This window comes from Dermacentor variabilis, chromosome 8, assembly GCF_050947875.1.
Source record: "Dermacentor variabilis isolate Ectoservices chromosome 8, ASM5094787v1, whole genome shotgun sequence".
Lineage (NCBI taxonomy): Eukaryota > Metazoa > Arthropoda > Arachnida > Ixodida > Ixodidae > Dermacentor > Dermacentor variabilis.
In genome coordinates this window covers 134383623-134409825 of record NC_134575.1, presented here as the reverse complement: position 1 = coordinate 134409825, position 26203 = coordinate 134383623, and the positions used below count along the sequence as shown (strand labels likewise).

Sequence of the window (26203 nt, the reverse complement as noted above, 5' to 3'; positions counted from 1 at the left end):
ACGAAGTATCATTGCCTTGTGGCGATTTGTTGTAATTATATTGTCATCCTTATGACCACTGACTCACACATGGTCAGCGAGATGTGTGCGTAATTTCATTGCGAAGCTGCCTTGTGTTTTCAATGAGAGTGCAGTCTCTGCTGGCTTTTTCCAAAATGCCTAATAATCTAGACTTGTCTCGCGTGCAGGACAGCTCGAGCTGTGAACAGTTATTTTTCTTCTCAGAAGTGTCCTGCTGCACAGGACGAATTATACATCTAAAGCATGACCATTTTTTTTCCTCTGTGCCTACATGGAACAATGCGCTTTGTTTCCATGGCCGACCACCACTGACGACGGCGTGTGCTGATTATTAGGAAATCAATGCGCAAGTGTGCTCTGCTGATTCGTGGACTACATGAGAAAATAGAACTTTTCGGCATTTGCTATTGCTAAAGATGTAGCAGTACTCTAGCCAGACGTATTTCGCAAGGAAGCAAAGAAAGAACCCTTGCACAAAATAGCGTAAAATCAAGCCAAGTTAACGTTTTGTTGCTTGTTTTCACTTTTTTTTTACTAGAACAATATCAAACTTGTGAGCAGAATGAGGCGGCAGGCCGCACAATGCACGTAGGCGCGTTGCATATTATTTAACTTCTTGATTTCAGTTTTGCCCATGGAGTTCAAACCAATAAGTCCTCGAAAAAAAGCTTTGTTCTTCAAGAAAATTGAGCGTCGTCTGCGCAGGAGGCTTCTTTGTTCTCTCACTGTGTTCGTGACCAGGTCTCAATATTAACAATCTTGAATATAATGCTTCTACATTGCCTTCCTTTGATGAACGGGATTTTAATCACTCCATGCGCACATGGGAACAGTGGGCTGAGAGAGCTTCTTCAAGTAAGTTTTTCCTTAGTTTTGTTATATTTATTGCCAAATTCGAGACCTAGATCTGAAAGCCGAAATTGGTGATACTTTAAGAAATGTCAATTCCATATAAGATTACTTCTTGCCGCTGAATAGCACGTCTACATAATAACATATTAAGCTAACTTGCTCAACAAGGTCCCTTATGTCAGAGCTACATGATAGTTCCGCGCTCTACACAATTTCGGAAATATTAAGAAACAATATAGCTATTATATTCTCCCAAGTAATGACATCATAATTATGGCATCTTGATGCAAGTCAGGGCATTCCGTATGCCGTTCCAGGCCACGATGGCTAAATTTTGAAGGAAGCGGAATGCGAGAACAGCCATGTACTACCATGTATCTGCCGATTTAAGACGCCTAGATGAACTAACTTCGCCCGGACTCCGTTACTAACGGCGCCCTTCATAGCACAAGAGTTGCTTTCCGACGGTAAACACCAAGAATGATTCATGTTGTGTTGAGAATTCAAATTGTGGTAATCATAACCGAGCTCGCCATTTGCGATCTTCAAATCAAATCATCCAGCGCAAGTCAGTACATCATATCAAGATGCGTTACCATACATCGAGCCGAAAGTTGTGGTGCCCACATTTTACTCTATTGGCGTCGCGAATGCAATCGGTTATACGCGCTTGGATTTATATTGTGTTGGCAGTTTTCTCGACCTTGCGAATACACCAAGAGCGTTGCCCGAGCACGATAGAGTAATGACATTGACAACTGTTTCAGAGAAATTGAATGTAAAACAACACGGGTTATCCACTTTCCTCCTGTCAAGAAGTGAGGTCTTGATACGATGAACAGGAGATGAGTGCAGGAACCGCCAGCCTCAAATAAACGAGCAAAACAGATTGGAAAGAAGTGTAACACGCCCTAGGAAATATAGTTTACGCCTATAAACTGGCTCATGGCTGTACCAGATGAATTGTGGGAGCTTGCCCGCAAAGAAACATTTCTTTGTCGGTGACGAGCCTTACAGTGCCACATGTCTTGGTGGAATACTCTTCAACGCCCTGGGTTTCGTTGCATTCCAGCTGTAGATCCGTTATAGCCATGTGGGTAAGATTGTTGACAGTCGCAAATATCTGCTTAATTTAAGGTGCTGACGAAAACAAAAGGCCATTTGGTGGATGGAGATACTCAATAGCATTTGTGAAGTGGACATGATGAGCTTTGCGGGTCATTCGGTTCATATTTGCGGGGTATTTTGCTGTTGACATCCTCTACAATATTCTGCCCTCATGAGCTACTGCAATAGTCCGGAGCGGCATTATTTCTCCTCTATATTCGCTAGCTCACAGAGAGCAACACGATAGTAATCGCCGTTGATTAGTTGTTTATAAAGACAGTGGTGCGCAAAAATTCCTACTCTATAACACCCTGGAGACTAAGCAGGTCTGACCCAAGAGCACTCCATAGAACGCATGCCTTTTCGCTGTTTCTCGCCAAAGTTTGTTTTTATTATTTCTCAAAGACAGTGGTCATGTTCTTTAAACCGTACTGTATCAAATGGATGTTGAACAGGCACTCGTTTTCTGTGCTTGTGTGTTATTACTTGTGTGCAACTGTTTTTAAATCCCTGCAGTCAAGGCCTCCCGTGTGATGCTGCATGACAGGTAATATAAGGTACGGTGGTTGCGCGCACACTTTAAAAGACTATCGTGTATTTTTAAGATGAACCTTTTCGCGTAGCCGACATCCGTATATTCAAAATTTATTAATGTTTTGTTGTACCGAGCAGCATTGATGGTTTTGCCCAAGCTAAGTACCGGCTAGCACAGTTCATGAACATCTGAAAACCTTCTTTCCTCTAGGCTAGCTTAGAACCAAGGCCTAGCCTGTTACCTTCGACATCTACTTCCATTCAAGCGTCTTCGTCAAAAAGAGCGAATAGTGCTGGGCATGACGGATGTCTTTTCAGCATGTGGAATGCTTCTACGGTACTATTTGGCACTTGACATCTGATTTTGTTAATAAACTGGAGACTTGGCATTAGCTGAAATTGCATTTACAAAAGCCCCAATTTGCAGTAGCGCACAGAACAAGTGCACAGACACAAGCACAGACAGGCCGCCATTAGATAACGGCAGAACGTTATCTAGTAAGGCGAGTCTAGCAGTGTTATTGGAGGAATTAGAGGGTAGTAAATGGGATATAATATGGCTCAGTGAGGTTAGGGGTTAGGAGGACAAAATAAGCATATACAGTGCTAAAAAGCGGGCACGTCCTGTGCTACCGAGGCTTAGCGGAGAGACGAGAACTAGGAGTCGGATTCCTCATTATTAAGGATATAGTTGGTAACATAAAGGAATTCTATAGCATTAACGAGAGTGCGGCAGGTCTTGTGAAACTTTATAAGAGCTACACATTGAAGGTCGTGCAGGTCTACGCCCCTACATCCAGTCATGATGACCAGGAAGCCGAAACCTTTTACGAAGACGTGGAATCGGCGATGGGCAAAGTCAAAACAATATACACTATACTGATGGGCGACTTCAATGCCAGGGTTGGCAAGAAGCAGGCTGGAGACAAGTCAGTGGGGGAATATGGCATAGGTTCTAGGAGTAGCAGGGGAGAGTTATTAGTAGAGTTTGCAGAACAGAATAATATGCGGATAATGAATACCTTCTTCCGCAAGCCGGTTCGCCGAAAGTGGAAGTGGAGGAGCCCAAATGGCGAGACTAGAAATGAAATAGACGTCATACTCTGCGCTAACCATCATACAAGATGTGGACGTGCTCGGCAAGGTGCGCTGCAGTGACCATAGGATGGTAACAACTCGAACTAGCCTAGACTTGAGGAGGGAACGGAAGAAACTGGTACATAAAATGCCAATCAATGAGTTAGCGGGAAAAGGGAAACTATAGGAATTCCGGATCAAGCTACAGAGCAAGTATTCGGCTTTAGCTCAGGAAGAGGACCTTAGTGTTGAAGCAAGGAACGACAATCTTATGGGCATCATTAAGGAGTGTGCAATAGAAGTCGGTGGTAACTCCGTTAGACAGGATACCAGTAAGCTACCGGAGGAGACGAAAGATCTGATCAAGAAACGCCCATGTATGAAAGCCTCTAACCCTACAGCTAAAATAGAACTGGCAGAACTTTCTAAGTTATTCAGCAAGCGTAAGAGAGCTGACATAAGAAACTATATTGTGGATAGAATTCGACATGCTTTGAGGAACGGAGAAAGCCTAAAAGCAGTGAAAGTAGGAGAAAGCAGAAGAAACTAGTAGTAGGCAAGAATCAGACGTATGCGTTAAGAGACAGAGCCGGCAATATCATTACTAATATGGATGAGATAGTTCAAGTGGCTGAGGAGTTCTATAGAGATTTGTACACTACCAGTAGCACCCACGACGATATTGTGCGAGAGAATAGTCTAGAGGAATTTGAAATCCCACAAATAACGCCGGAAGATGTAAAGAACGCCTTGAGAGCTATTCAAAGGGGGAAGGCAGCTGGGGAGGATTAGGTAACAGGAGATTTTGTGAAGGATGGTGGTAACATTGTTCTAGAAAGACTGGCCACACTATATACCCAATGCCTCATGACCTTGAGCGTACCGAAATCTTGGAAGAACGCTCACATAAGCCTAATCCATACGATAGGAGATGCCAATGACTTGAAAAATTATAGACCGATCAGCTTACTGTCCATCGCCTACAAAGTATTTACTAAGGTAATCGCAAATAGGATCAGTAACACCTTAGACTTCTGTCAACCAAAGGACCAGGCAGGATCCCGTTAAGGCTACTCAACACTAGACCATATTCACACTCTCAATCATGTGATAGAGAAATGTGCGGAATATAACCAACCCTTATATATAGCTTTCATTGATTACGAAAAAGCGTTTGCTTCAGTCGATACCTCAGCAGTCATGGAGGCATTACGGATTCAGGATGTAGACGAGCCATATGTAAATATACTGAAAGATATCTATAGCGGCTCCACAGCCACCGTTCTCCTCGATAAAGAAAGGAACAAAATCCCAATAAAGAAAGGCGTAACGCAAGGGGATACGTTCACACCAATTCTATTCGCAGCGTGTTTACAGGAGTTATTCAGAGACCTGGAGTGGGAAGAACTGGGGATAAAATTTGATGGAGAATTCTTTAGTAACTTGTGATTCGGTGATGATATTTCCTTGCTTACTAACTCAGTAGACGAATTGCAATGCATGCTCACTTACCTGGATAGGCAAAGCAGAAGGGTGGGTCTAAAAATTAATCTGCAGAAAACTAAAGTCTCGAAAGAGAACAGCAGTTTACGATAGGTAGCGAGGCACTGGAAGTGTTAAGGGAATACATCTCCTTAGAGCAGGTAGTGACCACGGATCCGGATCATGAGACTGAAATAATCAGAAGAATATGAATCGGCTGGGGTGCGTTTGGCAGGCATTCTCAAATCATGAACAGTTAATTGCCACTATCCCTCAAGAGAAAAGTGTATAATAGCTGCGTCTTACCAGTACTCACGTATGGGACAGAAACCTAGAGGCTTAAGAAAAGGGTTCTGCTTAAATTGAGAACGACGCAACGGGCTATGGAAAGAAGAATGATGGGTGTAACGTTAAGGGATAAGAAAAAAGCAGATTGGGTTAGGGAACAAACGCGGGTTTATGACATCTTAGTTGAAATGAAAAATAAATGGGCATGGGCAGGACATGTATTGAGGAGGGAAGACAACCGATGGTAGTTAAGAGTTAGGGACTGGATTCCAAGGGAAAGTAAGCGTAGCAGGGGGCGGCAGAAAGTTAGGTGGGCGGATGACATTAATGAAGTTTCCAGGGGCAACATGGTCACAATTAGTACATGACCGGGGTAGTTGGAGAAGTATGGGAGAGGCCTTCGCCCTGCAGTGGGCGCAACCCGGCTGATGATGATGACGGAACAAGTAACGTGTGAACTACATTCTGGCCGATATGCTGGGAGCTAGAAGTAACTCCTTACTTTCTGATGACGTCACCTACGAAAATGAGGTCTTATAAAGGAACGCGGCACTTTGATGCCTTCGAGCTAAATGCGTGTATATGAATAGGTTCATCTACTGTTCCCTAGGCATATGGGTTGGCGAAGACGATGGCGTCATCGACGTGTTTTATGTTGCGGGCGTGGAACAGAGCCCTAGTCTCATTACCTTAAATTTAAATAGTCTATCCAGCGTTGCGACGACGGTGTTCTCTCGTTTGTTCTCGCTGAGTTCGACTTCAAAATTAGGTTCTGAGCCATGTGTCACTGACGAATGACAGGGGGATTCATCGCTTGAGTACGCCTACCTCATGTTCGCAATACCATTTATGAATGCGTTGCTTCAGATACATGAATCTCGTGCATTCAAGCGAAGCAAGGGTGATAGGGTCATACTTCAGTCAGGAACAGAAGACTCTGAAGAAAGGCATTCACATAATGTATTGCGAACGTCAGGTAGGCGTTCTGACGCAACAAATGCTCCCGGTATTACGTCAGTGACACACGGCCCAGAACCTAATGTGAAGGAACTTCGGCCTAGTGTCCCAAGCATATTCAGAGAAATACTCGTCTTCCCTGGCGATGTTAACGTTACAGTCAGTTTGGCGGTGTTTGCAGCGATGTTTCTACGTCCGGTGCATCTTCTGCACCGATTGGGGATCATCATGTTCGCGCATGGCCCGGATTCTGCGTTATCATGCAGAGGAATTTCAATTGAGAATATACTTAGGTGGTTTGGATATTTGCGGGCGCAATAGAACCTACGTTATTTGCAAGAAGATGGCAAGGCTGTATTATCTAAGCAAATCTATAAAGAGGATTACACCCCGTGAAGAAGTGATGAATTCCGAATATCTCAGGTTCTTTATTGTTGAAAAAGACCTTATATTCCTGTTCTCATGGCAAACATGAGCTACGCCTGCTGGTATATATCGTCGCAATTCTGTAGCACCAGCGCTAAATGTGAAGGCTCATGTACGGAGGAACGTCTTTGCGGGTGTACACTACGGCGTGAGATACACGAACATTTAATGGGATTGCGATGGAGTTAGGGCTTGTGGGCCTAATATTGTGTTATCGATAATAGGACATCAGGCAATAAAGCCTTCCGGTAGTAATAATTTATTATTGCTTAACAGCTGCTATCTTATTTGAACGCTTTTGCAATTCCGTTTAGTTGTGGCTACAGCACTAACGTTCCCTTGTGCTCAAAATACACCCCCAGTACATCCTCTTAGTTTTTTTACTCCGCTCTTAGTAAATTTTTACTCGCGCTCCTTCCGAGAGGCAGGCTATTAACTGAAGGACTGGATCGTCACAAAAATAGCGTATAACCCTTGAACAACGCTTGACACTAACGAAGTTGTTGAGCGCTTTTAAATTCGTTGATAATTTTTTACCCTGCTTAGATTGCAACGATCATTTTCTAAAGTATTCGCACTAAGTGTTTCAAACGATCAATCTTTCTTTTACATCTTAGTGATATTCGCATAGAGCATGAACAGCCTGTGGCAAGCTTGAATAGGTCTCAATCCTATTGCTTTTGATCACTTTTACGCGCAAGCGTAACAGGTCACTCTTCAAATTGGTGGTGTCTGTCTGATGCCGCGAAGGGAGCGAACGGAGAAGGTGCCTGACCATCAAGAGAATCGCGCGCCAGAGAAAGTCCGAAGGAGCGCGCTCAGCACGCGGCTGAGTGCCGCCGTTGAGCGAAGTGGGGATGGAGAAACCAGGCAAAGCGTTGCGGAGGAGGAAGGCAGGCGGATTCGCGCTGCGTTGACTTAAAAAAAAATTATGGGGTTTTACGTGCAAAACCACGATTTAATTAAGGCACACCTCAGTGGGGTACTCCGAAAAGTTGGACCACATAAGGTTCTTTAACGTGAACCTAAACCTAATACCCGGGTGTTTTCGCATGTCGCCCTCATCAAAATGCGGCCGCCGTGGGCACGATTTTATCCCGCGACCTCGTGCTCAGCAGCCCAACGCCACAGCCACTGAGCAACCATGGCGCGTAGGGCCTAATTCCTGTAGCAATTGCTGCAGGTTTTCCTTTCTTTTTGGGATGCATACGTAGTGGGTTCCCTTTATAGTAACATCGTCGTCAGGCGCCGTACGCTGGGTTCGCGACTGAAAGCGGGTGATGGTGATGTGACGGGAGGAAGCGTGCCGTATTCCGTCGCGCCCATGATACCATGGCACCAGAGAAGAGGAGTGAGGGGGGGGGGCGTTGTATTTGGTCGCGTGCGGTCACGCAGGCTTTATTTTGAAATCGATCTGTTCTGGGGACACAGTCTAGGTGGAACGATGTCTGGTTGCTTTGCGTGCGCTGTGTTCTCACCGCTGGGTTTGCATTGAAGCAGTAAACAGCACGAAGCTCATTTCCTTCCTTGCTGCTGCCGGGATTCCTCACGCCAGCGTTGCAACATCGAGTGAGCGCGGTCATCCAGCGTGAAGCGTTCATGTTTGCCTGTACACGCTGACCCCATCCTAGGTAATTGAGATAGTAACCGAATGTTTACTACGGGGCGTTCTACTCCCTCCTCTCCTGCGTATGTCGTGGCCGCACGAGCCCTGTCTTGAATACTATCTGCGAGGCGGACACTGTAGGCGTCAAGGCGCACCGAAGGCCGATGACGTCGCGTGCGCTGTAGCAGCTACACGCTTGCGCGTCACTAGCGTTCACGAAGTGAAATGGAACTAGCGTTTTTAAGCAGTGCTTAGCGATGTCAGTTTTGACCCACGGGCTCCTCGTTAATTGTTATGGCTTTTTCACTTACATTTGCCGGCTTCCCTAGCTAACACCCAAAGAAATCATTCTCAGATATTATATTCCTCTTTCTGCAATTGTAAAGCGTAGCATTGCACACCGCTGCTTTGAAACTGCCCTGAATAATTCATTTGTTCACTGTTTCAAAGTATGCAGGGACGATGCAGGGAACACTGCCAGTGCACTTGTACTTTTGATGCATTTTTGGGGACGTCCAAGGGTCCGCACTATCGAGGATGTCATCTTTGCTGTCACAAACGTGCTCGAAGTTGCGGCTCCATGAACCCGATGTCTCGAGCAGGCGTGATGGGAATGGGGTGCGAGGCGACCGAAGTTTTCGCAAGCACGATACACACGCCAGCGAACATGAAGAAAGTGTTTCGTTGACCAGGGACGCTATAACGTAAAGCTATTCCAGACTTCTGTATTCCAAATCTGTAGTCAGCCCTCCGCGATTGGTCAAACGCTCTTATTTTCAAAAGCTGCAAGAAGTAAAAAAAGGTTATCTGATCGCATGACCTCAAAACGTGATTTTCACACGTAGGTAACAAAACACAAGATGGAAAGTTTGCAACCAAAGCCGGAAGCAGTGTATGACCTGCAGGACATACCTAAGTCAAGCTACCAGAAAAGCAATGCAAGCTGCACCTCGGCTAAACATGGGAAACTGCCGTTCTTGCCAGCTGTTAATCTTATGTTGTACTTCTGCAACATCGGCTGACCAGTATGGATTACTATTGATATATTGAGAAAGGGGTACACCTACGTATTGAAAGTCTTGCCTGCGTTGAGTACTAGAGATTTGGTTTGGCATAATACACCATAGACCAAGCCAAAACCTTGAACTTTTCTCTAAGTTTCCTGCTCCACCAGAAGCTGAGCAAAACTGTGGCGTTATGGCAAAGGCATTCTCTACACATGTCAGCACAAAAGAAAGGTATTCCATCTGCATAGGCAATACGCGGACCACATTGGATAAAAATCTGAACCCATGAAAAGCACGATCCTTCAGAATTCGTGCGCAAAGCGGTTTTAAGTAGAAAGCCAATAATAGAGGCGAAAAGGGACAACCTTGCCTCACAAATTCCTTCAGCTAGATATATTTGGATAAACAACCATTAACTATTAGCCTTGTGCTATTAGCACAGCATATAATAGTGCCTTTAAGAACAAGAAACCCAATGTTTATGTCCTCTAACGCAGGAAACAGGAAGTAGTGATTCACTTTATGAAATGTTCTTGCCAAATGAACCCGAACTATTGCCACCTGACCTGCACTTTCTATTACACACCCTAGCAAATAACACGTAACGTGGATATTTGACTGGTTTGTTCTTTCTCTACTGCCACATGTTTTATGGCCTCCCACCACTCATTGAATTACGTCTTGAAGGCGACTAGCCATTATCTTCACAAATATTTTATAATACACGTTTCAAATTGATATCGGGCAATATCCCACCACTTCCTGCAATTTAGTTGCATCTTTGCTTTTTGGGAGAAGTACTGTGTGCCCTTGATAGAGCGTGGCGGGTACATATCCAAATCGGTAAGCTTCTTTGTGCACTTTAAGCAGAAACAGAGCTAATGTCTAGCAAATGCAGTGACAAAATTCCTCACTCAAGCCATCAGGCCCAGGAGTTTTGCCTTTAGCTCGAGCAGCAATGGTTGCTTCAACTTCTGCGATGCATATATCTGTACGAACCTCATCACATGCTTCTTGGCTGGGCTGCGGCAGCAAGGAAACAATTTTTTCTGTTATAGCTGCACCGTTACTAATACACTGAAAAATATTTTTGTAATGATCCGTCAACACTTTCATTATTCTAGCCTTGTCGTTATCAATTGCTGCGGCATACTCTATCTCGAGCACTTGCTTCAACTGAGTATGCCGACGCTCATCCCCAAGCAAACGACTGTAAGGCTATTGCTCGAACTACCGACGAGTGCGTGCTCAGACTAGGGCACGTCTGTATCTCTCAGTTTCCGTTGTCTGCATTTGTGCCTAATTGCTGTAAACGTCCTTAATGTAATTGCCAGGATTGAGGCATTCAAGTTCCTGTGGCTGGTCTAGCAACTCGCACAACTCTTTACATTTTCCTTTTTCCTCAAAAGGCAATTTGGAAGCTTCTGCAATGCCTATCATTTTAACTTCTTGCTTAAATATCTCCCACTGCGAAAAAGCGATGAAGAAGTGGTACTGGATACTTGATTAAAAATTTGCTGGACACGCTTTAGAAAAGGCCTATGTGAGGGTAACTTTTATTAAACTTCCATAAATTCCAGTTCATCCGCGAACTTTGAAATTGCCAGTTGCCAAAATCAACCGACACCAAGAAATAATCACTGAAGAACAAAGGGTGCACGTTGTAGCTGCATAGTCTAAACAGGACAGGTAATAACACATCATTCCGATCAAGCCTTGCATGAGATTTACCGTGAAAGCGTATGTAGCGAATTGGAACTGTTTCCTGTTCCCCTACAATAACAAGCTGGTAGTTATGTGTCATGGCAATCAAAACACTGCTATCGTGGCGCTGCCTTCCAGACGACCTATCCTGTGCACTACACACACAAATAAAGTCCCCTAAGACAACCAATACACGGTCAGTGCGTCAGTTCTGAGTCCGTTAGAGAAATCAGTCCTCTCTCTCACGTGCGCCACTGGGCCCGTACACGCAAAGAAACCTCCAAACCTGACTTTCTAGCCTGTAGCCGAAAATTCCTCATAGACGTGTCCTAGCGCGCAAGGAGTCGTGATGGGAAATGCACACGGCGCAGAGCGGATAGATGCATACTTTGCATTGCAGTTGCATAATATTTCACCATGTGGCACATTAATTAGCATTTGCACAGGTAGCACTACCCGGTAGATAGCGAAGTCTTCAGGAAAAGAATATTAAGAAGATATATAATATTGCATGCCACAATATCAAATCAAGCAAGTAGCTAACTGTTTGTCTCCGCCGTGTTTCAAAAATGATACCAATAAATCATCACCATATCCATCGCGTAGTGGCCCTTGTCACGTGATCTGAGGTGTGCGACACGTAGCGTCAATACGTGCACACTTACCATTGCATAACTTGAGCTCCCTCTGTGCGCACAGCGCTTGTGAAGATCTGCAGGATGCTTCTCCGAAAAAACGTTCCTTCTTCTTAAGCTTGGTTCTCAGTTCTCAAACCAAGTCTTTGCGGCGTCATATAAGTAGAAATATATATGGCATCGCTTCTCTTCAGTGTTCTATTTGTTGAATATGGAGACCTTTAAAGATGGCAAGCTAGGTTACAGCGTCGTCCGACGAGGATCCATGAAAAATAAGTGGCTTTTCTACTTGCTGCTGCAAGACGATGGCAGAGAAGCATGCTACATCTAGCAGCATGGCGACTGGCTTGGCCTTGGTTTTCCTGGTCATCTCAGGTAGAAGTCCGTACTCAAGGCACAGGTCTTGCATTTTGTGGCTAGCTTGGTAGTCCGGGGCGACGCTGGCGTTCTCTTTGTGGTTAGGGCTTGTATCATGGTTCCTTGGGGACGTCTGAAACGAAAACGCACAAGCATCTCCATCATATGTCACGTAGCAGTGACGGTGAAGAAAACAGCAGAAAAACACCTGCGTATCACAAAACTAACGCATTTTTGGTGACCCGAAAACCAAGTCACAATACAGCAGAACGGTAGCGGCAAGCCGACTCGACAACGGTCAAAAATATTATTTGTGAGCGAAGCGCGCTGGTTTTATGCCTGATTGGTCGTGTGTTTCAGCGCATTCTCTGGTGCACGTGCGCCTTCCAGAAAGTACTACACAATTTGCGTGACGGATATAAACTGATTACTCATGTGGCGAAAACATACAGTACATATATAATCAACCGTAACATTCGAGTATGTTCCATATTAGGCGGGCGCGTCCTCCGTAGATCGATAACCTTTAATTCATCATCATCATCATCATCATCAGCAGCAGCAGCAGCAGCAGCCTGGTTACGCAGACTGCAGGGCAAAGGCCTCTCCCATACTTCTCCAACTGCCCCGGTCATGTACTAATTGTGGCCATGTTGTCCCGGCAAACTTCTTAATCTCATCCGCCCACCTAACTTTCTGCCGCCCTCTGCTACGCTTCCCTTCTCTTGGAATCCATTCCATAACTCTTAATGACCATTAGTTATCTTTCCTCCTCATTACGTGTCCTCCCCATGCCCATGCCCATATCTTTTTCTTGATTTCAACTAAGATATCATTAACTACAGTTTGTTGCCTCACCCAATCTGCTCTTTTCTTATCCCTTAACGTTACACCTATAATTCTTCTTTCCATAGCTCGTTGCGTCGTCCGCAATTTAAGTAGAACCCTTTTCGTAAGCTTGCAGGTTTCTGCCCTGTAGGTGAGTACTGGTAAGACACAGCTATTATACACTTTTCTCTTGAGCGATAATGGCAATCTGCTGTTCATGATCTGAGAATGCCTGCCAAACGAACCCCAGCCCATCCTTATTCTTCTGATTATTTCAGTCTCATGATCCGGATCCGCCGTCACTACCTGCCCTAAGTAGATGTATTCCCTTACCACTTCCAGTGCCTCGCTACCTATTGTAAATTGCTGTTCGCTTCCGAGACTGTTAAACATTACTTTAGTTTTCTGCAGATTAATTTTTAGGCCCACTCTTCTGCTTTGCCTCTCCAGGTCAGTGAGCAGGCACTGCAATTGGTCCACTGAGTTACTAAGCAAGGCAATATCATCAGCGAATCGAAGTTACTAAGGTATTCTCCATTAACTTTTATCCCCAATTCTTCCCAATCCAGGTCTCTGAATACCTCCTGTAAACACGCTGTGAATAGTATTGGAGAGATCGTGTCTCCCTGCCTGACGCCTTTCTTTTTTGGGATTTTGTTGCTTTCTTTATGGAGGACTACGGTGGCTGTGGAGCCGCTATATATATCTTTCAGTATTTTTACATACGGCTCGTCTACACCCTGATTCCGCAATGCCTCCATGACTGCTGAGGATTCAACTGAATCAAACGATTTCTCGTAATCAATGAAAGCTATATATAAAGGTTGGTTATATTCCGCACATTTTTCTATCACCTCATTGATAGTGTGAATATGGTCTATTGTTGAGTAGCCTTTACGGAATCCGGCCTGGTCCTTTGTTTGACGGAAGTCTAAGGTGTTCCTGATTCTATTTGCAATTACCTTAGTAAATGCTTTGTATGCAACGGTCAGTAAGCTGATTGGTCTATACTTTTTCAAGTTTCTGGCGTCCCCTTTCTTATGGATTAGGATTAAGTTAGCGTTTTTGCAAGTTTGTGGTACGCTCGAAGTCATTAGGCATTGCATATACAGGGTGGCCAGTTTCTCTAGAACAACCTGCCCATGATCCTTCAAGAAATCTGCTGTTACCTGATCCTCCCCAGCTGCCTTCCCCCTTTGCATAGGTCCGAAGGCTTTCCTTACTCCTTCCGGCGTTACCTGTGGGATTTCGAATTCCTCTAGACTATTCTCTCTTCCATTATCGTCGTGGGTGCCACTGGTATTGTATAAATCTCTATATTACTCATAAGCCACTTGAACTATCTCATCCATATTAGTAATGATATAGCCGGCTTTGTCTCTTAATGCATACATCTGATTCTTGCGATTTCCTAGTTTCTTCACTGCTTTTAGGCTTCCTCCGTTTGTGAGAGCATGTTCAAATATATCCATCTTATACTTCCTTATGTCAGCTGTCTTACGCTTGTTGATTAACTTGGAAAGTTCTGCAAGTTCTATTCTAGCTGTAGGGTTAGCGGCTTTCATACAATGGCGTTCCTTGATCAGATCTTTTGTCTCCTGCGATAGCTTACTGGTATCCTGTGTAACGGAGTTACCACCGGCTTCTATTGCACACTCCTTAGTGATACCCACAAGATTGTCTTTCATTGCTTCAACACTAAGGTGCTCTTCCTGAGTTAAAGCCGGATACCTGTTCTGTAGCTTGATCTGGAATTCCTCTATTTTCCCTCTTACCGCGAACTCATTGATCGGCTTCTTATGCACCAGCTTCTTCCGTTGCCTCCTCAGGTCTAGGCTAATTCGAGTTGTTACCATCCGATGGTCACTGCTGCGCACCTTGCTGAGCACGTCCACATCTTGTATGATGCCAGGGTTAGCGCAGAGTATGAAGTCTATTTCATTTCTAGTCTCACCGTTCGGGCTTCTCCACGTCTACTTTCGGCTATCCCTTTTGCGGAAGAAGGTATTCATTATCCGTATATTATTCTGTTCCGCAAACTCTACTAATAACAAACCCCTGCTATTCCTAGTGCCTATGCCATATTCCCCCACTGCCTTGTCTCCAGCCTGCTTCTTGCCTACCTTGGCATTGAAGTCGCCCATCACTATAGTGTATTTTGTTTTGACTTTACCCATCGCCGATTCCACGTCCTCATAGAGGCTTTCGACTTCCTGGTCACCATGACTGGATGTAGGGGCGTAGACCTGTATTGTGTATCTCTTATTAAGTTGCACAACAAGACCTGCCACCCTCTCTTTAATGCTATAGAGTTCGTGTATGTTACTAGCTATATTCTTATTAAGCAGGAATCCAACTCCTAGTTCTCGTCTCTCCGCTAAGCCCCGGTAGCACAGGACGTGCCCGCTTTTTAGCACTGTACATGCTTCGTTAGGCCTCCTAACTTACTGAGCCCTATTATATCCCATGTGCTGCCCTCCAATTCATCCAATAGCACTGGTAGACTCGCCTCACTAGATAACGTTCTAGCGTTAAACGTTGCCAGGTTCATATTGCAATGGCGGCTTGTCCGGAACCAGGGATTCTTAGCAGCCTCAGCTGCGTCGCAGGTGTGCCCGCCGCCGTGGTCATTTGCTTCACAGCTGCTCGGGACTGAGGGCCGGGGTTTGATTGTTGTGTTCATATAGGAGGTTGTGGCCAATTACTGCACCAGGGTGGCCAATCCTGCTCTGGTGAAGGAGTGCGTTACCGGTTCTGGCCACCGTGATGAGGCCACACTCCAGGCCTGTTTATGCAATTTTATGAACACGCGGACTTTTTTTTAATCCGGTGGAAAATTGCGTGGCACCGGGATTCTAACCATGGACCTCTTGCACGCGAGCCGGTTATTATACCTCTACGAAACAGTGGCACCGCTGCAACATTTAGTTGGCTGGTAACAATATACACGTGTCAATAGTTACTGCGTGAGAAGTGAAAGCACTCATCAAAATACCATTGTTTTAATCATGTGGTATGGATTTTTAAACGCTATCATTGGGACGGCTCTGCATTTTAAATTTTATATAGGCTATGTTTTAATAAAATATTGACCGCCCTTTCACTCCTGTGAGGAGGGGTGCAAGCGAAGCTAGAAATTCGTGGCTTTACGTTGTCATAATGCCTCGGCTTCACACTCCCTCATGGCAAAGTCGGCATGTCGACGATGAGCCCTCGGTCGAGCGAGTTCTCGCGGCGTTCATCAATCGCTTCCTGTTCGTCGGCCAAACGTATGGCATGCTTCCGCTGCCGTTTCTTCAACGCAGCCTTCTCTTCGGCAGAACGAACCAAACGTAGCCTACCCATCTGAGTGCTGGGCCTGAACTGGCCGGAAACGGTGGTCGCTAGGAGAGTGAACACGCGATAATACCCTTTCCTTCCTGCGAAGGAAGGAAGTGTCTGTGAATGGCTCGTGCATAGCGCTGCGTCTAGTATTTCATCCATATAAAACTCCGCTTTAAAGGTCACGTCTCGTCAACGGACAGTTCCAACGTTGGTTCCGTAAAAAGAACTATAAGCACCCTAGAATAAAAATTGTACACTTTACAATCAACCACAGACAATAGAACATTGCTTTGTTCTATGTCTTGGCGAATTTTATTTTTCGAAGAATTTACAGAGAACTATAAAAAAGGCTTTGCTCACACATCTTATGGTATCCGGTTACTTCCTTTCAAAGAGGCAGCCGGTAATACAACATATCATTTATTTACGTCATTAGGACCTCATTCATTGTGCAGCAGCCCAATGATTGACAGAAATGCCGAGCCACATCGCTCGACAAGACCTGTCTTTTGAGAAGAGGCTGCTCAAGTGCGTAGTGTGGTTGCTACCTATGATCCCGTTCCTGAATGAATTTTGCGTCTGGACGTATGTGTTTGTTTGGCGGAATTTGGAAGTTTCATTGGACTGCGTACCATGTGTGGATTTTTTTCTCATGTACGTTCAAATGATATTGTAACAATTACATATTGACACTACTGGTAATCCCATAAGATAAAGAAAAAAACGACAGTGGCTGAATCGGTTAGCGGTGGTGATCTCGCAACCCCGGAGGTCGGTGGTCCTAATCCACAGCCCAATAAGCAAATTTTTCCTTTCGCGTGGCTTGGTTTTTTTTCGTACGGCAACATCAACACTGCCGGCGGCACGAGTGAGGCAACACAGGCTTTGCTTGCAAATGCTTGTTACCTGTTCTTGTAGTGCGCCTTCATCCAGCGGCTTGAATTATTTCATTATTATTCACAATACTGCCGCGAGCTAATTGAAGTAGCTGGATACGTGCTTTCCAAGTATACTAGCCAAAAAAGATTTGACCTTCTAAAATGCGATAATCTTGCAGAAAGTGCACTTCGCGAACTTTGCAAAACTCTTTACATAATTGAAAATTGATAATACGTGAATCTATAAACATTCGTGATAATAAACTTAGAAGAAATATGGTAAAATAAATTTTTGAATGGACAAAACTATTTCAGCCAGTGGGAGACAGTTCTCAAGTAACTACAAACGTATAGCCGGAACGTTTGCCACAGTCAAACTCTATAAGTAAACAAAAATGCCCAACAGTTTATTTATTTTCTTCGCATCATGACGATGCCATCACCTGTCAGTAATGCATCTTGCTGCTCAGATGCGAGGAAAACTTGTTTCATTTGCCCAAATTGCAGGAGCGGCACACTGTTAGCTTTGTTTAATCGCTTTAGGTGGAATATCAGTTGTCATAATATAAATAATATATTTCACAATTGTGTTATCCGTTACAAGTAACTTAAGTGGACGAGCATTAACAGTGTAGTAGCATGGAAAGCAAATTAGTGTGGTTCACTGTAGCTGGTCGTCTCATTATTAGCTCTAGCGACCACAAAGTATCTGTTGCTGTTGTCAAGATCACAATGAGAAAATCGTAGAAGTGTTCAATATTTGTTAACTTTAAGCAATTTGCCGCGGTATTGCTCAATCACCTTGAAAATATTCGACTAGGTTGCTATGTAGGATACGCCGAGCTTTTCGTTCACACGAGATTTACCCAAGGTTGCTAGATGACAGCCAGTCAACGGAGGTAGCCAGGAACGCGCGAAAACAGCACGCGAAAAAAGAATGTCGTGAAAAAGTAGCGTATGACCACACTAGCGCACCCTGCGTCACTCATTGCTTTCGCGTATCAAGCACACAAGGGTGCGCAAGGAAACGCGCCTGCGCTGCGTGTTGTTATCAACGTATTATCGCAACTTAGCAATGCCGTGGCTGTCCGGCTGTATATGTGTACTCTTGTCATCAGCCGCTTTACACTTCTCCCTCGGGTGCGTCAAGGGCATACCTCATCTTTCGGGAATTATCTTTGTATCCTCCGTCGAATGCGAGCAGAGCACATGCGGCGCATTTTTGCACCTGCACACTCGCTCAAAGGAGTGCGAATGCAACAAATAAAATAACAAAGATACCAAGGTTCATAAATCTTTGGGGGTCGGTAGAGCTCGTGATGATCCCGAGTTTCGCCAAACAGCACGTCCTGCATATCACTCCTGGTGCGTAGCTCCTGTTCCCATATATTATTTCTCAGTATCGCGCTATTCTGCATCGGATAGACGTCAACCAATGCGTCGAAAAACTAGTGCTACAGCATTTTACCAGAGCATCATTGCCGCGAGTCGAAACAATTTTTTTGGTAACGTTTGCTGCCGGGCTAGTAGCTACATGGCTTTTAGAAATGGTTTTAGACGCAAAAAATAAGACACGGAGAACGTAATGAAAGTCACGGACGGGCGCACAAACAATTGGGTAACGATTACAGTTTCAAATTTATTAGTATTTCGCTCAATTTTAGTGAACCATTTTACGGTGACGGAAAGTTATTTGCTTGTCATAATTGAGAACTCTCTTTGCTACAATGACGAAAGCAAGGCTTTCTATTTTAGAAATGACAAGTACGCTTTGTTTTTTGTCAGCGCCACCCGTTTAAATCTCTGGCACTTTATCTACAATGTACAGATATTGATGTCGCTGAATCTTTCTGCAGAAAGATTGCTGGCGAGACAAATGATGATGAAACGGGAACAGGAACGCTCGACCACCCACTGTACTCACGCGATCCCCGCATGGAATGCCCTTTTTCTATGGAAGGACTAGAAGCTGCGCTGGCTTTGTGCAGGCGTTCTTAAGCGCCAGGACCTGACGGCATTACATACCGTGCCCTGTGTAACCTAGGAGATCAAGCTCGGAAGGCACTCTTGCTCCTCTACAACGACTCCTGGCAGACGGGTACGGTTCCGCAAGAGTGGAAGTCAACTCGCCTCATTCCACTTCTCAAATATGACAAGTCGCCTTTGGACATTTCCTCATACTGTCCGATCGCACTTGCCAGCTGTATCGGAAAAACAATGGAAAGAATGCTTTTAACACGTCTGGAATGGTACTTAAAGTACTATGAAATCTATCCACATGCTATGGCCGGATTCAGACGGGACTGTTCGTCAACAGACAGCGTTGTTGACTTGATAACATTTGTGCAACACCAAAAGGCCTGTAAGCGAATATCTGCTGCTCTGTTTCTAGATGTTAAAGGAGCTTATGATAATGTCACCCATGAAGCCATCCTTAGCACGTTAGAAGCCGTCGGACTGGGTGGTAAGATGTATATGTGGGTGCGCAACTACTTACAGAGGAGACCATTCTACGTGCACACAGAAAATTGCCCGACGTCCGAGCATTACGGTAGCCGAGGAGTCCCTCAAGGAGGAGTGCTTAGCCCGACTCTTTTCAATCTCACCCTCAGTGGATTAGTTTACAACCTGCCAAGCACCGTGCGACTTTCCATCTATGCGGACGACATCTGCATTTGGGTATCAGGTGTGACACGACTTCAGCTTCGTGCTCGGCTTCAGAAGGCAGCCACAATGACATCTTGCTACCTTCGTGAACAAGGCCTTGAAATTTCATGCGGAAAGTGCGCAATGGTGGCATTCACGAGGAAGCAAATGTCTGGTTACGGCGTATCTATTAACGGACAACTTATACCATACAGCAGAAGTCACAGATTCTTGGGAGTCGTAATTGACAGAGACCTGTCTTGGACTCCACTTGTCAATTACGTGAAAAAGCGGCTGACTGCTATCTGTCACCTGTTCAGGTTCCTTGCAGGAAAAAGTTGGGGAGTATCTATACACGCTATGTTACAGCTGGCGTTGTTCGTTGGATTCCTACGATACAGCCTGTCTGCAATAGCCAACACCTGCAAGACTAACCTGCGTACGATTCAGAGTATTCAAGCCCAGGCCCTTAAGATGTGTCTTGGCTTACCACGCAGTGCATCAACGGCTGAAACCATTGCCCTTGCGCAGGATTACCCAATCACGACGCACATTACCGTTGAGACAATGCGTATGCTTCTCAGGCATTATGCTAGGACCCCTTCCCACCAGTTGGCGAGCCACACTGCTGCAAGGCCCTGCTCGACATTTAGCGGTATTGTCAGTGCACATCGTGCGTCGTTTACTTCAGGGTACGAACCTTTGGCCAAGCCAGCATTTCCTCCGTGGTGTTTGAGCCGTCCACAAGTACATATCATGATTCCGGGACTACAGAAGAAAACAGATCTACAGGCACCTGCTCTAAAACAGATGAGCTTACTTCTTCTGCATGAAAAGTACAGCAACCACGTGCACATCTATACCGATGGATCGACTACGTCGTGCAGTTCTTCTGGTGCCGTGGTTATACCAACGCGAGGAATGACACTGCGGTTCAAGACATCGCATGTCACGACCTCAACGGCGGCAGAAGTAACGGCCCTGCGTCGAGCACTGGAATTCATTGATTCTGAATGACCTAGAAAATGGGCTGTGTTCTGCGATTCATTATTGGAATGCATCATGTAACCGCACAAAAACAAGGGACAAAGAAGGAACACACAAGACAGGCGCGGAACTTCAACTAGGGTTTACTCCGGGAAATCGCACATTTATACAAGTAACATAATCACACTTGCTAATCTTCAGACAGCCATCACTCGACATGCGGGCGTGAGCGCCACAAATTTGCTTGTAAATATTTGAACTCTTTATCGCTCAATTAGACTGAAGAGTTGCTTACGCAGCTGCCAGATTGCATTTTTATACAATAAGCTTCATAGATTTCTCGGCTCAGTTGTGACGCAAACATCTTCAAGACTTTAGTGTCGCGGAACCTAGGCGTACAATTACGACAGTGGCGACAATGGTCAGCCAGTTTGCCACCGCCCGCCAATCCTTCTACTCCTGCGCGGTGCTCCTGCAGTCTGACGTTTAGGCACCGTCCCGTCTGCCCTATGTCGCTATTGCCACAAGAGAGAGGTATCTGGTACACTACCCCTATTCTGCATGGGACGAACCTCTCGACGTGCTTGATACCACATTCATTTCTTTTGTTCTTACCCTGCACCATGTTGCACATACCCGCCAGTTTTTTGGGCGCCGTGAAAACCACCGGTACTTCACATTTTTCAGCCACCTTTTTGAGGCGGTGGGAGATTTGGTGGTAATACGGGATGGCAACAGGTCTACGACGTTGCGGCTCTACGCTTGGGCGGAGCTCTGATGGGCCCCGCGCTTCCTCGGCAAGGGTTTCTAGCACCGAGGTGACCGTATCATACTGAAATCCTGCGCTGTGCAATCTTTGCAACTGTAAGAGCACGCTATGTTGCATTTCATGCTGGCATGACTTATCAAGAGCAGCACGCAGGCAGTTTTTGAAATTCCCCTTTTTACAAGCTTCGAATGAGCAGACTGGTAGTTTAAAATACCTTTTTTTGATCGAGGCTGATACCTCCAGCACGCATGAGTCCCAGCAATAATAATGATAATGTCCAGGAACTGCAGGCATCCATGTGAAGGCAATTCAAAGGTGAAACTCAACCCAAACGCGCTTTCTCGGAAAATTTCAAGAACACGCTCTACTGCGGTTGAACCGCCTCCCTCTCCAACCCCTTTAAAAAAAATGGCATAATCGTCAACATATCTAAAAATCTTAGCCGAGTAGGCTGTGTCAATGCGTTCAGCAATTCGCTTGTCACAATATGATAAAAATATGGCACTCAATAAAGGTGCAATACAAGAACCAATGCACACTCCGCGCGTTTGGACGAAGTTCTTTCCTTCGAAATTAACGATGGTCGATGCCAGATAAAAATGAAGAATTTCTAAAAAGTCTTCCACACTTACACCACATGCGTTCTGAAAGGCCACAGGGCCGTAGTCATCAATGGAATCTCTAATGGCGCATAGCAATATATCTTGCGGAATGGAATAAAATAGGTCAATGACATCAATGGAAAATGAAAACAAAGGTTCCGTCGAGCCTTCATGATCACCAAGAAATGTGATAAGCTCCTCAGAATTCCTTGTCATGAACGGGTCCTCAAAACCGGCATTACAGTGCACGCAGTCTGTTCTCCGACACGGATGTCATGACCAATTGACATACGAAGTAGTGAAACTTTACCATGATGTCCAACAAAAAGGTCACGAGGTCGTTTTTCAATGGGTACCTCGTCACTGTGGCATCAATGGCAATGATTCTGCCGATAACGCTGCTCGCATCAAGAAGAGCACAGCGTTCCAATTCCGCTTTCGAAGATTGACGCTGCAAGGCAGCTTAGACACCTGGCACGCAGTCTCACAGTGACCGAGTGGAACACGCCAAACTTACGACTTACGCGAGTGCATCGACTAAACCCCTCCCTGCAACTCCGACCTCCACTCGGACTTCCTCGACGTGATGCTGCGCTTCTCTGCCGCCTTTGGTTAGGAGTGGCCTTCACAAAGGCATACTCTATATTAATTGGAATGACTGACAGCGCAGCATGCGAGGTCTGTGGAACCGAAGAAAACATTGACCATCTGCTGTGCCACTGTCCAAGATATGCCCCAGAGAGACAACAACTTGTCAACGCTTTTCAAAAACTGGACAATCGGCCACTTTCTGTGCAAGTGCTGCTGGAACACCGCCCCCATCGCCCGTCGGCCCATAAAGCGGTGAAGGCGCTTTTGTGTTTCTTAAGGACGACGGGTTTGTGCGACCATATGTGACTTTTAATGCAATTTCTGTAAGACCTCACGCGTCACTGAACTCGCCGCAATTTCCTTCTTTCCTTCCCTCCTCTCTCTCCCTGTGATCTTTGTTTTCCCCTTTCCCATTCCCCCCGGTGTAGGGTAGCCAACCGGACGTTATTCTGGTTAACCTCCCTGCCCTCTACTTTTCTCTTCCCTCCTCCTCCTAGACACTAATATGGTGATGATGTTAACATCACTGATTACATTTAAGGGCGTTCAAGAAACACAGACGTGAGGTGTCTCATCAGTACTTACCAGCAGCAGTACTTAATAGTTGAGATACAAGCTGAGCGTATCATGGCGTTCACTTATGATTTCGTCTGAGAAAATCTCTGTAGACTGTTATGATGACACTCGCCTATATCGAGATCATTATAGTAAAATATTCCCACTATCTTTAGAGCAGTGCTAGATTCGGCGTCTTTGTGTGAAGGCTCGATAAGCTGCAAAATGTTCCTGAAATTTCCCTAGTGGTGCTTGCTCTGCCGACAGCAGTCTTTTACTTCTTGAAACGAGAGTAAAGAGCACGTTCGTTGGCAGCTTTGTTGTAGCCTCACAAGTGCCACCACGTCCGAGCGCTGGTAAGTTATAGCAAGCTTGCAGTCGTAAGCTTTCATTCCCTTCATGGCTCACAGACAGAAAGGTGACAAATCATAATGGGGACGGTGTACGTATAGGGACGCTGAAGATGAAGCGGGGCTTGCACGGGGTGCGTCGGTGTCATAAGTGAAAACATAAGACTTCAGTTCCTCCTTGTGTCTTACCGCTCGATTGTGGTACCCACTCTGCTAATGTATACTGTGGGGAGGTTTCCGTTAAAGCCATTGATGTTGTTAGTGGTTGTCTACATGTGCCATGACTCCACAAAAGCTCTTTTCTTTGTAGCCTCTTGGTTGCTGAACAAGAACTGACGTTTTTTGAATAGCAATCATTTGCTGATTTAGGGCCTTGTTTACTATCAAATGTGCTCACCAAGTGCCGTCACTTCTATTAGGCTTGCCTGGCGCCATACCCGATCACTACATGAGTGTTTACGTCTTCCTGAGAGTCTTCATTGCCAGGTGTTCATTGTGTGAGCAGGCGACTAGGCCATCGATGTCAAGCCATATACCGAGTCAGTTTTCTTAATTGAAAAGCATTCCAGTTCTTTTTTATTTCTCTAAAATGGCTGGTATGAGCAAGCACACGTTCCATGCAGCTCACAGCGGCAATCGTGCCATCCTCCAATCTTGCGCTTGGCTTCTCGATAAGTTGCCTTCTTCTACATCATGGCAAGCAAAAGCATTTAGATCGTGCTCCCGTGCCACAATTAGTACGGACGTCCTCACTACATCGGCAATCAGATGAGTCTGAGTTCAAAGAGAGATTTAAAAAAAGAAAGAGTGACGCAGGTTATCTTGTTTGTGGAATCAACTTCAACATTAAAGTTCATTCAACCACACAGGGATATTAGACACGCAGTCAAATACACAGTGCAAAGGCTGTACTTTGGCTCTGCGCCCCTAAAACAAAGCTGGTCCCTAGTACATATAAATATGCAGAGCTTATTGAAACAATGACAAGATGGTGAGCGCAGCTTCATAAATGAAAGATTAAATCAACATAAGGTTACAGAAGCAACGGTTTAGGAATATTTGAAGAGCGTGGTATCTTTAGCCTTGCTGGTACAATTTGAAACATGCAAAGAACACAAAAAAATGCAACGAAACTCACTCGATACTCATTTTTTACTCGATATTGATAAACTGGCACTGCAGTCAGAGGAAGGACTTAGTATAGAAGTAAGTGTTCCAAAGTAGTGGCGGTACAAACCGTAGTGTTTCACGTGCGTAATCATTTCTTTTGCACAAAATATACTTTTTTTGCCGGCAAATGCACTGTGGCGCGAGTTAGCCGGATTGCTGAAGAGCTAGCCACAATGTCTAATAATCAACGTTGCCGTTAAGAAACGTCTTGTTTACAGCTATAGAATTATGGTAATAATCAGCAGCTTCAAAACCTGTGCGGTGAGGCTGTCATTGAATAGACTGATGGCATTTCGAATACAGCGCTTATGAATTTTCCACAGTAGATGAAGCTTCAAACTGAAGTGGCTTCCCACACCAAAATGCACTGATCTGTCATCTTCCGAAAGCAACGGCGAAACTATGTTATAGCTTAATATACGGCTTTAAGTACGCAGAAGATGGGGATTACGCAATTTCCATATACACCCTTAGTTAGTAGAAATGAAGGCCGGGCGAGATAGCGTTTATTCATATTGCCACTTTCAGTTGTGCGCGAAACGCATCAACAAAGGAGCGACTATACGAAACCAGTGAAAGGGCTGGACGACATGGAGGCCATGGCCACACTTACTTCTTGCCAGCACATTGCTCCGAAAGCTGCTCGCTCATCATGAAAATATAATCTTCGTGAGTGGTCTAGTTTCTCTGACAATCTCAAAACAAGCATATTACGTTTTCCAACGCTCGTACTTGCACTGATTTACTCGCCATAAACTGCTCTTCAAGCGGGCCACAGCAGTTAACTTCCGCAGAACGACACGACATGGTGTGAAGTAGCTGCTGAGCATTCTACTGACATGTTGCGGGAGGTTTAATAGATGAACTAACGTTGACAAGCTTCTTGGCAAAGAAAAATTCATTCAGGCAGAATAATTGCCGCCCCAGTCTGCCATGATTGCATCGCCTGTAGCAACAGCATCTTGTGAATACACTAAAAGTAAATACAAAGCATCTCTATCCGCAAAATTTGGTGTCATGACTGGGCAAAATGTCGTATTGTGTCACTGAGGAATTCTTTATTCCCACGGACGTTACAGGTGACCCTTTTTATGACGACACCTTCGGTGCTCTATCTACTAGCAAGCGCTGTCGCGCCTACGGGTACGAGGCTTCCTTCACTGAAGAAGGTGGTCAGCTAAGCTGCAACTCTGCCGAAGAGCACGGCGGTGTTCGTGATCGCCACGCTGAAGCCTACGGAATTCAGGAACGTCTATGGCCTGTCTGTGGCGGGTGGGGACGTCTGCTGCCCTGCAGCTGGTCAGTTATGTTTCGACAGCGTAGGCTTTCCTGCTGCCAGTACACAAGTGAAGGTAACGTACAGTAACGTTTTGTATATGGTCTTACAAAGTCATTTTTACTTTGATTATTTTCGCTCATTCCCCTTATTACTTCGACCACGCCACCTAAA

General features: G+C 45.2%; 1 protein-coding gene across 4 annotated transcripts in view; it reads left to right on the top strand.

The window, feature by feature from the left end:
* The first annotated feature begins 595 nt into the window (after positions 1-595).
* The window catches only part of LOC142591290 (uncharacterized), a 145703-nt gene continuing 120095 nt past the window's right edge, over positions 596-26203 (top strand). For all 4 annotated transcript variants that reach the window (XR_012830442.1, XR_012830440.1, XR_012830441.1 and 1 more), the window contains exons 1-2: positions 596-876; positions 25833-26105. Coding sequence is in view for 1 of the 4 variants with exons in the window: in XM_075703619.1 (XP_075559734.1) it covers positions 837-876; positions 25833-26105 (313 nt within the window). In the remaining 3 variants the exon portion in view is untranslated. The remainder of the gene's footprint in view (positions 877-25832; positions 26106-26203) is intronic.